General features: G+C 40.3%; 1 protein-coding gene across 2 annotated transcripts in view; it reads right to left on the bottom strand.

Annotated features, from left to right (window-relative positions):
- Window positions 1-15989, bottom strand: part of MYRIP (myosin VIIA and Rab interacting protein) — a 353060-nt gene that overhangs the window by 76937 nt on the left and 260134 nt on the right. For both annotated transcript variants that reach the window (XM_065399403.1, XM_065399404.1), the window contains exons 3-4: window positions 4658-4794; window positions 2869-2949 (exon numbers count right to left, since the gene is read on the bottom strand). In XM_065399403.1, the coding sequence (XP_065255475.1) occupies window positions 2869-2949; window positions 4658-4794 (218 nt within the window). The remainder of the gene's footprint in view (window positions 1-2868; window positions 2950-4657; window positions 4795-15989) is intronic.

Genomic DNA, 15989 nt, shown 5'->3' with positions numbered 1-15989 from the left:
TTCATCTATGCATCTGATCATTCTGTTCTTTATTATAGTTTCAACCAATTTCCCTGGTACTGAAGTTAGGCTTACCGGACTGTAGGTGCCAGGATCGCCTCTGGAGCCTTTTTTTAACAAAAAATCAGCATTACATTAGATATCCTACAGTTATCTGGTATAGTGGCTGATTTAAGGAATAGGTTAAATACAACAGTCAGTAATTTTGCAATTTCGTATTTGAATTCCTTCAGAACTCTTGAGTGAATACCATCTGGTCCTAGTGACTTCTTAGTATTGAATTTATCAATGTGTTTCAAAACCTCCTCTATTGACACCTCAATCTGGGACAGTTCCTCAGATTTGTCACCTACAAAGAATGGCTCAGGTGTGGCAATCTCCTTCACATCCTCTGCAGTGAAGACCAATGCAAAGAATTCATTTAGCGTCTCTGCAATGGTCTTGCCTTCTCTGAGTGCTCCTTTAGAACCTCAGTCGTCCAATGGCCCCACTGACTGGGAGGCTACCTGCTTCTGACGTACTTTAAAAATTTTTTGCTGTTAGTTTTTCTGTCTTTTGCTAGTTGCTCTTCAAATTCTTTTTTGGCCTGCCTAATTATACATTTACACTTGACTTGCTATAGTATATGTTCTATTCTATTTTCCTCAGTAGGATTTGACTTTCAATTTTTGAATGCTTGCAGGCATTTCACTCGTGACTGTTCCTTTTAATTTCTGTTTAACTAGCTTCCTCATTTTTGTGTAATTCCCGTTTCTGATGTTAAATGCTACTGTGGTGGGTTTCATTGATATTTTTCCTCCAAAAGGATGTTAAATTTAATCACATTATGGTAGCTTTTACCAAACAGTTCAGCTATATTCACCTCTTGGACCAGATCCTGTGCTCCACTTACGCCTAATCAAGAACTGCCTCTCCCCTTGTGGGTTCCAGGACTAGCTGCTCCAAGAAGCAGTCATTAATGGTGTCTAGACATTTTATCTCTGTATCGTATCCTGAGGTGACATGTTCCCAGTCAATATGGGGACAGTTGAAATCCCCCATTATTAATGAGTTTTCTGTTTTTGTAACCTGTCTAATCTCCCTGAGTATTTCACAGTCACCATCACCACCCTGGTCAGGTGGCCAGTAGTACATTCCTACTGCTGTGCTCTCATTTTTCAAGTGTGGAATTTCAATCCATGGAGATTCCATGTTACAGTTTGAGTCATTTAAGACTTTTACTATATTTGACTCTATGCTTTTTTCACATATAGTGCCACCTCCCCTCCCCCAGTCAGTCATTGCTACTGTATATATTTTGTATGTGTCCCATTGCTTTTCATAGTTCCAGCAAGTTTCTGTGATGCCTATTCTATAAATATCCTCATTTAATATCAGGCACTCACGTTCACCCATCTTAGTATTTAGACTTCTTGCATTTGTACACAAGCACTGATAAAATTTTTAAGTATTTAGTTGTCTGACTTCATGTGATGTAATTGAATAGGAATCTTTTTTGTTTGACTGTTTCTCTTCATTTCCTGCCTGTACTTTATCAACTTCTAGTCTCTCCTCTTTACTAGGCTATGGAGTATCCCCAAGGGACGTCTGTCTGAACTGTGTGCTCCTCTGCACCTGTCAACTTTCCCCCCAGCCTTAGTTTAAAAACTCCTTTATAACCTTTTTAATTTTACATGCCAGTAATCTGGTTCCATTTTGGTGTAGCTGGAGCCCATCCTTCCTGTATAGGCTCCTCCTTTCCCAAAAGGTTCCCCAGTTCCTAATAAACCTAAATCCCTCCTCCAAACATCATCCTCTTATCCACGCAAAGATACTCTACAGTTCCGCCTGTCTAACTGGCCCTGCGCGCGGAATTGGAAACATTTCAGAGAAGGCTACCATGGAAGTCCTGGACTTAAATCTCTTACCAAGCAGCCTAAATTTGACCTCCATGACCTCTCTCTCCTACCTTTCCCTATGTCATTGCACATGCACCTTAATTCTCAGAACCATGATGATGAGCATTGGCATAAACATCTCAATAGACAGAAAAAATGTTGGGTGGTCTGTACCCATTTCTATATTCTGCCTCTCTGGCATGTCTATGTGCCCTGCAGTTCAGATTATGGGAGTGTGACAGCAGTGCTCACCAAAGTGCTGCACTGTAAATCCCCCATGTGGACTTTGTAGGCGTGAACTAAAATGTTCCTAGTTTGCAGTAACTTAGTCCTCTTCAAACAGGGCTACATTAATGCAAAGTAGGAACCTTTTGTTTGTGCCTGCAGCATTCACACAGGGGAGTTATAGTGCAGCACTTTGGTGTGCACTGCTATTCACACCCCCGTAATCCGAACTGCCAGATATTTCCCTAAAAATACAGTATTGACAGAGGCCACTAACTTTCTAAACTTAAATAATACGTAACTTACAATTTTAAATAGAAAAACACAATATTTCTACAAAATCCATTTAGGGAGACTAACAATGTGCTTACTTTAGTTGGGTAGTTATGATGAGAGGAATGTTTGTAACAGAATTTAACAAAACTGAGACCTATATGAAAAACAAGTGTGTATGAGCATTAGGGGAAAATCATGTGTGAGAGAGAGAGAACAAACTCTGAACATGATGTGTACAGTATTAAGAAAACCATATTGAAGTGAATGCATAATAGCCATGATGCAAAACAGATAAAGTCTAGCATGTGCCCTGTGAACCACAGAAGCTCTGGTAACTCACTAAAGGTTTTAGCTAAAAGATTAGTGATCCTGTAAACTTTTCATCACCAGGGACCAATGCGACTTGGAGACCCTCCAGCACTGTAGGCTATTTATCAAGTAACTCAGTAACAGCTCAGTTTTAGTGCAAATGAATTTTAAGTAGAGTTACCTTCTGTCTGTCTGTAGAATGTAGAGTCACTGCCACAAATGCTTCCTTCATTTTCTATGCTTCCTTCAAAAAAGCTTCCTTCTGCTCAAAAAGACAACACAACACATATTGTATATGAATATTCAATATATTATTAGATTAAAGTACTCTTTCAAAAAGTAGTGGTGTTTCTAACTACACCACATGTATAGAGGAGTAGTCTGAAAATTCCTGTTTGAATTTCAGCTGTTATACAAAATGTTATTTCTTTTATATGAAAGATTTCTCAGAGAGAGAGCGAGGGGATGAAGTTACTTAAATGCAGAACTTGTAAAATGAAAGCTAGTGCAGTGAACTTGCTTTTAACATGACATTTGGGACTTGAAACTGATCCTGGATTTTAAAGGCCACTACTGTATAAATAAAACAAACCCAGACATTTAAACTTGTATTTATCTTCAAATGAAACAAGAGGGTTATCTTACAGTCATACTGAAAATAGAAAAAGAAAGTTAACAATGACATTTAGACGCTGAGACCTACAGAAAGGTCTCCTATATCCTGCACATCCTTACTTATGTATCCTGCATGTTATTACTCATGGGAGCAGTCTCATTTAAAGGCATAATTCAATGAGACTATTTTTGAGCATAAGGAATGCCTCGATGCGTAAGGTTTTGCAGGATCAGTCTCCTGACTTTTTTAATTTTCTGCATGTATTTAAATTAATTCTTTTGTTCCATTTGCATCACACCCACTAAATGTAGCATGCCCGCCTTTATTTTTTCATTTCCATTTTTGAAGTTTTTTTTAAAAAATTGATAGGAAGAAAAAAGCAACCTATCAAAATGGAATCTTTTAGGATGGCATTCTCCTGTTCTACCTACAGGCTTGCCATGTACTTCTAAGTAGTATTAAAAGAGCCACTTAGAGTTGCCTTCACCCAGGTGCACACAGCCTTGCTATTATTTTTGTTTTCCAAGTGCTTAGCTTATCTTCAAGAAAGAAAGAAAGAAAGACAGACTTTATAGAAAACATAAACCCTGTAGAAAACACAAACTCTGTACAGATTTCAGTCGAATTACACTAGGGATGAATTTGGCCCAGCGGAGGCAAATCATCTCAGAAAGATTAGACTGGTTCTGCTTCTGAATCATTTGCTATTCAATTACAGTAAATGTGCCAGCATGACAGCAAGAAAGCACTGTCCCCAAACTCACTGAATACCTTCAATTACTAGTTTTATAGGGGGGATGCATCATCTCTCCATAGTTAGGAAAGAATTACATCTCATTCTAGAAGGCTGATATTGATATTAAATTGATCACATTTCTTCCCCATTTACTAGAGAAACTTCAAATGTAAGCCGCAGCTGCAATTCACATGGGGCCAAATTCTATGGCAAACAGGCAAAACTCCAGTTGTGGTATGGACTGCAGGATCTGGCCTTAGTCAAATTTTGCATTAAGTGCAATGGAAAACCAACTCCAAAATTCTGTGCTCATTCATTATCTACACAGAACTCTCAGAGCCCTAAGCATGTTCATGGAGAGCAGAAACAGCTGAAATTTGCTTTGTAGATCTGAGAGCAGAATTTTGCCTTATAGATTATCTAAATTTTGATTAGTTAAATAGCTCAAACCTAGCCCAACTCCCTAGATATTTAACTTCTTATATTCCCCCACTGTAATTCTTCTGAAAAATTGTAATTTTCTCCCCTCCCCCCCCCAAAATACTCTCAGAACTCTGATTGGGTCCATCATGTGAGTTAATGTGGATGAGCCTATAAGAAATTAAAACTGTACTGTACCTATTATTTCAGAACAAGCACCACTCTCCAGTCTATGTTTTCTGTATAAATTCTTCAGGACTTTGGCACTACCAAAACGCTTGAAGCGACTTTTCACATTATTGTAATACCATTCCAGGGACTGGGTCCTTAGGAGTCTAAAGAGAATAAATGAGCAACATTTCAGAATGCTTAAAATGAGTCTACATCAAATAAAAACAAAAACTCTCCCTGGTCTTTCCTAAAAATTTTATCTACTGGGCTCTTTTAAATCAAAAGCCTTATAGCATAATATTTTTGAACACTGTTTCTTGGTTTTAGCTTGAACAAGTCTGGTTTTATGGCAAAATAAGTACTGGAAATGTAGCTAAAAGTCATTCTGATTACAGTAGTAAGTTGCTTGGTTACCATATCAAAATAGCAGATTATATATTTTAACAAATGTACTGAATACATTTTGAAAGGCCATCTACAGTATTATAGAATAACATATGAGGCTATGGTTTTAAAAGTGTTTAATATTTACATGGATTTATAAATAACTCACTATGGAAAGAATAGTTAGTTAAGACTTTACAGGGCCTGGAGAGCTCTCTTTTTCTCTTTGATTAAGATTTTTTTAAGATTTATTTTTCATAAACATATACAAACATTTACAGAAAAGAGCTCATTGGACAAGGTCTGAACAAAGAATCTTAACTCATTGCAAGCAAATAAGAATGGGTGGAAAACTTTATTGGGAAACATTCAAATAAATAGTGAAAGTGCCATCATACTGGAATGTGTAAGAGCAAGAACTGTGAGGACAACAAGCCAAAAGACATTGTAAACATCTACATCTTTTCCCCAAAATCAACATGGAACCCGGATGTAGCATCTGTGCTCTGAATGGAAACCCCCCCGCACCTTTGAGTAGATTGTTCCAAAGCCCACTGAATGGAAAGACTCGCAGAGACTTCAGTGGGCTTTGGATCAGGTCCCAAAAGACCAAGATGATGATGCAAGCCATATCAGCCCCTTTTACGATAATAAACCATAAGCAAGGGTGCAGGGCTAGCAGCAGAAAGTCTGCTCAGAGAGTGATTTTGGGTAGCCCACAGCTGACCGGCACAGTCTCAAAAATGGTATCATGTGGAAAGAACTCTACGAATTCCCAGCTGTAACTTAAAGCTGACCTCCACCAGCAGTAGCCCCAGGAAAGAAAAGCAGTGTTTGCACCAGTGGGTCTGAATCAACTCCCATGTGGTTTTTTTTTTCACAAATTGATCTGATTTGTTTGGTTGTGTACTGTCACATTAGTTTATTTTATTTTATGCCACACCTACTTACATCAAGTCAGATCACATGTAGCAAAGTGACTGGTATATTCTGATGTGACAGTATAGCATGGCTACAAATGTGACAGTTCCCCCCCCACCCTTGTAATAATGTTTTTCAGTTACTAAAATGGGAGGGCCAAATCCCATACAAAGTAGGAGACAAGGAGTTTACGTTCTAGAACTTTGTATGTAATTAAGGCAATCTGTTGCTTCCTAAGACCAAGATTTTGAAACTTGGAAGCCAAAAGTTAGCCTTCTAAGACTATCTTAGGTACCTAAATAAGTGGCAGGGCCGGCTCCAGGCACCAGTTTACCAAGCAGGTGCTTGGGGTGGCCACTTCGGAGAGGGGCGGCACGTCCAGTTGTTCGGCGGCAATTCGGCGGACGTCCCTCACTTCTGCTCCGAGCGAAGGACCTCCCGCCGAATTGCCGCCGCAGATCGCGATCGCAGTATTTTTTGTTTGTTTGTTTGTTTTTGTTTGGCTGCTTGGGGCGGCCAAAACCCTGGAGCCGGCCCTGATAAGTGGCCTCATTATCAGAAGTGCTGGGCACCCAGCAACTCCAACTGACTTAAGCCATGATTTTCAAAAATGGAATCAATGGAATAACTGGCTACTTGATTCAGATGGGGTAATTCACTCCTGACACAACTCTAGTTAGCTTGTATAGTATTAATCACTTGGAATTTCTGTGGGATTCCTCTCAGGCACCAAAATAAAAACACACTAAGAGAAAGTGGTGATCTCAAAAGAATGTAATCGTAAGACCGGTTTTCTTCAGCAAGTCTGGGTTTCCTTTGCATATATGAGGCAAACGACAATCGACAATTTTTCTCCAACACACGTCATTTGATAAGAAATTGTGTTTTCCTTTAAGGGTACTAACTGTATGGTTCTGCCAGTTATATCATTTTTGTCAATTATCTCTACAGATTCTATGCTATGACCAAGCCCACCATACAATACATGACCCAGGAGTTTCACTAAATGTTCCCATCGGTCTCAAGTGTTCAGGGAGATGCCTACAATGCTAAATGGAATAGCACCAAACAGGTCCATTTATATTCTAGTCCACTTACATGTCATCACTGAAAAACATCTGGTAGAGTATACCTATAACCTACTAATGCAGAGTGGAAACTAAATAAAAGTGGTAAAGTTTGTTCGCTGAATTCTTGCACACCAAAGCCCAGCTATAGATTAATTATATTAGTTGCAGGGCTGCAAATAACAAGAAAATGCATGTATAGCACACAAGTGTCCTTTTTCTGTGTGTCTCGGCTTCAACTAGATTCAAGGCAGCAGCTTTCTCTTACTGTGTTTGCACAGTGCCTAGCACAATGATGCCCCAAGCTTGACTGGGGTCTCTGAGAGCTAGGGTAATACAGATACTCTGTTAGTATACAAATAATACTAAGACTGATACATATCCTGACAGAGTTGGCCAAAAATCTGTTTTCTATATGACGTCCTCACAGGTCACCTTGGTATGCACATGATCTACAACAGATGAGATATATGGGGCCAATGTCAAAGTGGCGGTCATTGTGCCCAAATCTGTTTGATTGTGAAATAGAGGGCTTTTGATTCCCTACGCTGTGGCTGCCAAAAAGCATTTTGTTCAATTGTAGGATGTCTGTGAAGTCCTGATTAGCAGAACTGTGCTTGGCAGCAGGAAACCTGGTAAATCCATGAATTCAGTCAACTTTTACTCAAAAACAGCTCTCAGCATTTCTTCCCACTATGAGAGTTTCTTCCACTTTATGGATCAATACCATGATTGATAGCACTATTTGCATCCATGGTATTAGAATTGTGTCAGAAAGGGAAAAATGCTACATCTTCTCTTGCTGAGTTTCATTCAGATTTGTCCACTAATGTTCTGGAGTGTTGGAAGGTTTGGCCTTCAACCTCTGACATGAACACATGATCTTCATGATGGGTAAAATCAAGTTCATGTGTATGGGAGAGGAGAGAGGGCAGGATGCCCATTATTAGTTGAAATTGCTCCTAGCCTAGGACAGCGTTCAAATGCTTGCTTCCCTTAAATGAGCAGTTATTAAATTAATACTCAAGAAACCATGCCTTCAAGTTGACAATCTTCCCAACTACCACTCTGTTCCTAAGCTTTGCTTTATGTGGTAGAAAAGCTTGCAACAAAATTACTTTTGTACCGTCTGGCCTGACTTCCTTGACCCTTTTCAATGCACCTTTCAGCTGAAGTATACCATGGAAAATGAATTAGTATCATTAGACAGATGATGATCTAGCTGTGAGCAGAAGTCAGCAATCCATGCTGACTTTTTTTCCTTTTACATCTGTCAGCAGCCATCGATACCACTGACCACAACAACAGCGACTTGCCTGCAGCTATTGACTGGACTGGATGAGACTGTACTTCAGTGGCTCCACTTTTTCCTCTCCAAGGTTGTACCCACACTAGGGAATGTTTATGAAAATTCCTAACACCGTTATCACTAGTGTATCTGCAGCAGTGTTAGCAACATTGGGAGCGCTAGCAGAGATAGCTCCATGGCTCTGGCATACATTTTAGTACCATGCTAAGTAGCTTAGCGTTGTGCACTAGAGGCATGTGCTTGCTAGCCACCATGCCATCAGGTCTCATTACCACTTTTATGAAAGTATCAAGCTCTTGCAAGTTAGCACCATGAATTCTAGTGCTGAGAGTATCAGGGAGCTACCACAATTGCAGCTGCAGGTTTATGGTAAGCATAATGCTTTAAATTTCTGTATAGGAACTCAGAGATTGTGAGAAGGGCAGATGTGATAAAGCTTGGTGGGAAATGGTTTCCCCATCTCATGAACATTTTTGTGTTTTAAAAAAATATCCAATGCTGCATCAGGATGAACTTGAGATCTTTCCAAAAAAATTTTGATGAAAAAATTCAGAGAGTGAGAGAGCGTGCTCCACCTCAGAATAGCCAGTAGACTGGAGGTCAGGTTTCTTGACTAGGATGTGGGAGATTCAGGTTCAAGTTCCTGGTTTGAATCAGGCAGGGGTTCAAATCCCTGATCCGCCTGTTTCAGATCAGGGACTAGATCCAGGTGAGTTCCCTGACCACCAAGCTATTCTGGGATGAAGCTCTCTCCTTCTCCCTCCGACCCCCCCAAAATTCCATGCTGGACCCGAGAAACCTTTTCCAATTACAGTTTAGTTAAAACTGATATGTTCCTGCAAAAACTTTTGGTTTAGATTAATCCAAATTTTCTAATGAAAAACGTTTAGTCAAAAATTTCCTGACCAAGCCAGTGAATGACTAAAAATGAGGCTTGCTTGCCTACGCCACCACATCTGGTTGAGGAGCAAAAATTGGGAATAGTTTTGAAACTTCCTCAGTTCTGGGGGTTGAAAATTTGTAAGAAACCTTATAATCTCCCTTTTGTGATAGTGAGCCACAACAACTCCAAATCTGTGCTTCTATTCTGCATGCATTCTATAACAAATTGCAATGACTCTTCTAAAGCTTTTCAGCCTCTTAACATTCAGATAAGTCACCATGTCCCTGCTGATTTCTACTGTGGAGAAAGGATTTGGAGAAGAGAATAGCCATCCCTATGGATACCAAAATAAAGGTCTTATTCACAAAAGAAATATGGACACTTTCTGCTCATTTCAAAATCCTTTAATGTTGGTCTGTATTTTAAAGCCATGACTCTTCTACATACTGCAAAAACGGCTTTTCTATGTGCCTAGAATTATGAAAAGCTACATCATAGCAACCACCAAATCTTACACTGAAGCACTTTCCCCCTCTTATCTATATTGCAGGGTGTGCAAATTCTTTCCATGAAATAAAAAGTTCATATTTAAAGACTATTAGTCATACACACATAAAAGCAGCAGCACTGGGTGAAGTTATTTATTTGTATTTCTGTGCTACAAAGTCAGCTATGTCTGCATATGTAAACAGCTCTAAAATCCAAGGCCATTATTTATGTTACATAAAATCATTAGGAAGGTGAATCACATTTCAAAGCCTTTTGTTATGGAAACAACATTGTGGGTTTGGAATCAGTATTACTACAGTATGTAAAAATTATTAGTCAACTTCTGTTCAATAAAGAAAAGCTTGACAGAGTATGAGAGATTGATTTTTTTAAGCGAGAGAGAGAATGAGGCACTAATAGAATAACAGACTCAGAGCAATGGATAAATCTGGGCATACTGTGAACAGGTCCTGTGGCTGCTTCCTCACAGCACTGTCAATACTCCCCAACCCTGGCCTGCAATACCCACCTACTCCATTCCAGGCTCTCTCCTGAGAAGGAACAACTGCAAGTTGTGCTGTGTGATTGTGATATGAACAAAAATTCCCTAGGGATGACATCTCCTAACATATTTTTACTTATGATCATAGGGCGAACATTTGAAAGACTTCACTCAAACATTTCTACAAGCAGTCAAAAAATCCATTACACAACACGCAGAAGATAAACAAAGCGATTTATCATTTAACATTCATAGTCTTCTAATAACATGACACAAGTTAGGGGCACTCATTTTGATTAAAGGTCAGTGCAGCAAACCCCTTTCTCTAGAACTCTAAATGTTAACACACTGGAAACGGAAATGATGTTCATGTTTTTAGAGGCTGTTTATAACATAGTTTAAACTGGGAGAAAGCACACAGAAATTGTAGAACACTGAAAATAGTCAGTGACCTCCATAGTGATTAGGAGTAAAATTTCAAACATGCTTAAGTGATTTAGGCACTTAAGTGACTTGTGAGCTCAGGTGCTACTGAAGACTTTAACATACTCACAAGTTGTCTCAGCCACATGTGAAAGTGAGGGAGGAAATATATAGTCGGTCTGAATTTCATCCCTGTTGATGTACGCTGATAGTGAGGGCCTCATTTTCAGCTCAGCCTTAACTGGACCTGTATTTTTGCAGGCGCAAAGGTCATTTAGACATTCAACTCCCTGAATATGCCCCCCCAAAACATCAAAGTGACCTAAACTGCAGGTGCAAAATGGTACAGTAGAACTTCAGAGTTACGAACACCAGAGTTATGAACTGACCAGTCAACCACACACCTCATTTGGAACCGGATGTACACAATCAGGCAGCAGAGAAAAAAACCCACTGTACAGCACAGAACTGTGTTAAACATAAACTACCAAAAAAATAAAGGGAAAGTTTAAAAAAAGATTTGACAAGTAAGGAAACTGTTTCTGTGCTTGTTTAATTTAAGACGATTAAAATCAGCATTTTTCTTCTGCACAGCAAAGTTTCAAAGATGTATTAAGTCAATGTTCAGTTGTAAACTTTTGAAAGAACAACCATTTTGTTCAGAGTTATGAAAAACCTCCATTCCCAAGGTGTTCGTAACTCTGAGGTTCTACTGTACTTGCAAGTATTTGTGCCTGAAAATCCACTTGTCTGTCCTGGCGAATCCCTAAACACTCGAGTTAAATCTTTTTATGTACATTTTATGTCATCCTTTTAGGGCACCTTAAGTGCACTAGCCCTTTGTGTCTGGATGGATCTGCACAGAAGAATGTCTTGGCTTTTTCAGCTTTGCTGATCCTGTTATGGCCCTTTCCTCTCACCTTACAGGGCACCTTCTCAAGTTTTCTGATTCCATGGTGGAAATCACACTGTGCGTTAAATTATGCCCTCAGTTACACCAGTGCAACCCCACTGACTCCTGTGAGGTTTCACAGGTATAAATGGAGTTCAGAAATTTGGCTCTATGAATACTAAGTAACTAACTAGATGGTAATAATTATGTAGTAATATACTTTCAAGTAACATTTGGGAGTTCATATGGCAGAAAATATACATAAAATTTGTTCTCATTAGAGCCCAAATGCTAGATTAAAGAGTTTATTTATATAAAATCACTGTAATCACTGCAGCAGCACCTGCCAATGCCGAGATAATTAGGGGTTTTTGTCAATGTTTCCATTATAAACCCAATTTTGCAGGTGTTTATAACTCAGTTACAATTTTTCTCCTAGCTTCTTAGTTCATAAGACTGGAAACAATAAAGGACATCAGGGCAGACCCATTAGACTCTAATGATTAGAGTAATGTTAGTAATATAAAAGATCTTCATAACATTACCAATAAATACACCTGAAGGGACTTCAGCACTTTAATTAGCCTTGAAAGCAGTCAGATATTGAGCAGCATTCTTCCAAACATTGATGACCAGAAGAGAATGAATTAAGTTCTGAATTCAGTTCAACAGAAACCAAATTAAACTGCTACTGAATACAACTTTTGTGTATTATAAAAAAGGCTTTTGAATTATATATATATATATATATATATATATATATATATATATATATATATATATATATACACACACACATACACATACACTGTGTTTTAAAGTAGTCTGACACTGAATTAAGAAGCTGTGAAAGACCCATATACACACCTTCAGTGGTCACTATTTAAGAAGGCTTCCACCTTTGCCAACAGCTAGTGTATCTGACATATCACAGTTACCACCCAGAGCTAGTATAGGAAATAAAGGGAGCTATGTGGCATCAATTGACAAAGAATGCCTTTATAATGGAAACCACTGCATATGAATGGGAGTGTGATATTTACGCTTCAAACAAAGGGAAATAAAAAGTTCAGATTGAAATAGGAGATGGAGCATTTCACTACTTACTCTAACTAGAACTTTGTTTTCAAAAACCTTGAACAGAAAGAAGAGGGTAGCAAGACAAAATAGAACATTGCGTTCTTCATGTAAGCCAGCCTCGCAGGTGGCCTGCTTGCCTTTGCTGACCACCGAATCTTGTTGATTTAATCATCAGAAAAAATAATATATGAACCAAGAACGTGAATTTGGGATTAAAACACAGGAAGTCAAAATTCTGATCAATAGAAATGGTGACAGATCTCATTCCTAGTTCAAGGCAAATGGTTGGACAGATAATCTTTGAAAGGTTGATGTTGTGGGGCAAGTGCGCTCCGTCCCTTCTTGGGAGGAGGTGGGTGTAATGATGGCCCCATAGCTGAGTCTATACAACCATCCCTTGTCAAGCATAGCTTGTGTGACGGGTTGGATCACAGAAACCCCCTTGGGAGCTGCCACCCGATGTGCAAAGACTACCCCTGCTTCTGTTTTCCCTGCCTGCTCAGGACTCCAGCACCCTGTCTTGCTGAGTTAGACACTCCCGTCTGGCTCCAACAAAGACCCAGGGTCTGAATCACTTGTCCCAAAGCTGCAAGTTTACCTGAAAACAGCTCATAGAAGTGTGCTTGTCTTTAGCACTCAGATGCCCAACTCCCAATGGGGTCTAAACCCAGAGAAATCCGTTTTACCCTGCATAAAGCTTATGCAGGGCAAACTCATAAATTGTTCGCCCTCTATAACACTGATAGAGAGATATGCACAGTTGTTTGCTCCCCCAGGTATTAATACATACTCTGAGTAAATTATTAAATAAAAAGTGATTTTATTAAATACAGACAGTAGGATTTAAGTGGTTCCAAGTAGTAACAGACAGAACAAAGTAAGTCACAAGCAAAATAAAATAAAATGCGCACATCTATGTCTAATCAAACTGAATACAGATAATCTCACCCTCAGAGATGCTTCAGTAAGTTTTTCTCAGACTGGACACCTTCCAGGCCTGGGCACAATTCTTTCCCCTGGTACAGCTCTTGTTGCAGCTCAGGTGATAGCTAGGGGATTCTTCATGATGGCTTCTCCCCTCTCTCTTCTGTTCCACGCCTTTATATATCTTTTGCATAAGGCGGGAACCTTTTGTCCCTCTGGGTTTCCACCCCCCCTCACTGGAAAAGCACCAGGTTAAAGATGGATTCCAGTTCAGGTGACATGATCACATGTCACTGCAAGACTTCATTACTCACTTGCCAGCACACACATATACAGGGAGACTCACAGGTAAACAGCCATCTGCAGACAATGGGAGTCATCAAGATTCCAAACCATCATTAATGGCCCACCACTTTACATAATTACAATAGGCCCTCAGAGTTACATTTTATATTTCTAGTTTTAGATACAAGAGTGGTACATTTATACAAATCAGATGATCATACTCAGTAGATTATAAGCTTTGTAATGATACCTTACAAGAGACCTTTTGCATGAAGCATATCCCAGTTACGTTACATTCACTTATTACCGTATTTTCTCTAAAACTATCCCAGTTACATTATATTGACTTATTATCAAGTTTTTATAAAACCATATAGACTGCACAATGTCACAGCTTGGCCTAAGGGTAAAAGTCAATATGGCTGTCCTCTCTCAGGGCTGTGTGGCCTAGCGGCCAGAGTCAGTCTAATTGCCAGAGTCAGTATAATGGCCCTCTTCAGCAGGGCTGTTTGGCCCGGGGGCCTATCAGGGGAGTGGGCTGCAACCTGGAGGGAAAGAGAGAGGTGTGGCGGCTGGGTAGGGGGACCCGGTCCCCCCTGCTCCACCAAGTCCCAGCTCAGGTCCCTGTCAATGGCAAGCATGCCCACCCCAGGGTCAGCGGGGAATCTGCCTGAAACACGCTGATCCCACGCAGCACAATAACTAGTCCCCCAGAGCTACTTCCTACCCTGTTCCTGATCCAGTGGCCCCGGTGTCTCCGGGGTCTCTGGGCTCCTCAGTCAGTGCAGCTCCCAGAAGCCTGCAGAAGCTCCTCAGTGTCCCTGGCTTCCACTGTCTGGGGGCTTCCGCGGTTTCCAGATTGGAGCTCACAGCATGCATCCTCCCTCCTCAGCAGTCAGCTCTGAAAGAGCCGCACGGTTCCCTTTTATATGTAGTCTCCAGCTGGAGCATGCCTGGTCTCCTTGGCCCACAGAGTAGAGTTAACCCTCACGGTACCAGTGCAGAGCAAGTGCGCCCTGTCACAGTTGACTATAACAAGCAAGCTCATTCTCAGTTTCAAAGAGGTGTTTGGTGTCTGCTATACATTTAACAGGCTGATTCTGAGCTGTAAGAGTGCACTGTCTCAATGGTTTGCATTGATATTATGAAGTAACATGGTTCATTGATGTAATGGCTCTATTGTGATAATAACTAAGTATCATGCAAATAACCTGAAAGCACATGGACTGGTGATACCATGACCAGATATGGTATTTTGCAGTAAATCCAAGGGAGCCTTTACAAAGGTCTTGTGTAACAGGTCTGCCTTCATTCTGATCAGGCTCTTGTATTCTGTGTTTGTGTGTCTACCTAGAGATATGGCAATGCAGTCTCAGCACATTGCAGCACTGTACAAAATAAGGGTAACAAAAGAACAAGCCAAACAGTACAGTGATTAAAACAATTGCCTTTTTTCTACCCTTTAAAGATTACTCCTTTAAATTGATTATGGTACTTACAAATTATTCCATAAACCCACCCAGAGGAAATAATCAAATCACACCAATGCAGTTAATGTTAATGGATTGACTTAAACTTTATATCTATAGCAAAGTAAAGGCTAAGATTTTCCAAGACACAAATAGCAGTTAGGCACCCAACTCCCATTGACTTTCAATTGCACTTTTGAGATTTCCCCCCCTAAGAATCTGCCCTTAAAGGACCTTTCTTTTCCTGTCTGCTGTCTCGCCACTTAGGCTATGGGTATACTCAAGAGTTTACACCACTGTAAGCGCTCTGTTTAGCTGGTCTAAGCCGACAGGAGAGAGCTCTCCCATCGACTTAATTAATCCACACCAACAAGTGGTGGTAGCTACGTTGGGGGACAGCGTGTCTCCGTGCACTGCCTGCGCCTGCAAGCGCCGCCCCCACAGCTCCCATTGGCTGGTTCCCGGCCAATGGGAGCTGCAGGGATGGGGGCAGCGTGTGGAGCTGCCTCCCACCCCTCCCCAGCAGGTGCCGCAGAGATGTGCCAGCAGCCGGCCGCTTCTGGGAGCGACCTGAGGCCACGGCATGAAGGCAGCCTGCCTGAGCCCTGCTGCGCCGGGGCCCCCTTAGCTTGAATACTTTAATTGCTTTATGCTGCGGTTTTAACACTACAGTACTTTCTGTTAGAAGTTTTTTTTATATCCTATATATATATATATATATATATATATAT

The sequence above is a fragment of the Emys orbicularis genome, chromosome 2, assembly GCF_028017835.1.
Source record: "Emys orbicularis isolate rEmyOrb1 chromosome 2, rEmyOrb1.hap1, whole genome shotgun sequence".
Classification (NCBI taxonomy): domain Eukaryota; kingdom Metazoa; phylum Chordata; order Testudines; family Emydidae; genus Emys; species Emys orbicularis.
This window is presented reverse-complemented; position numbering and strand designations above follow the sequence as displayed.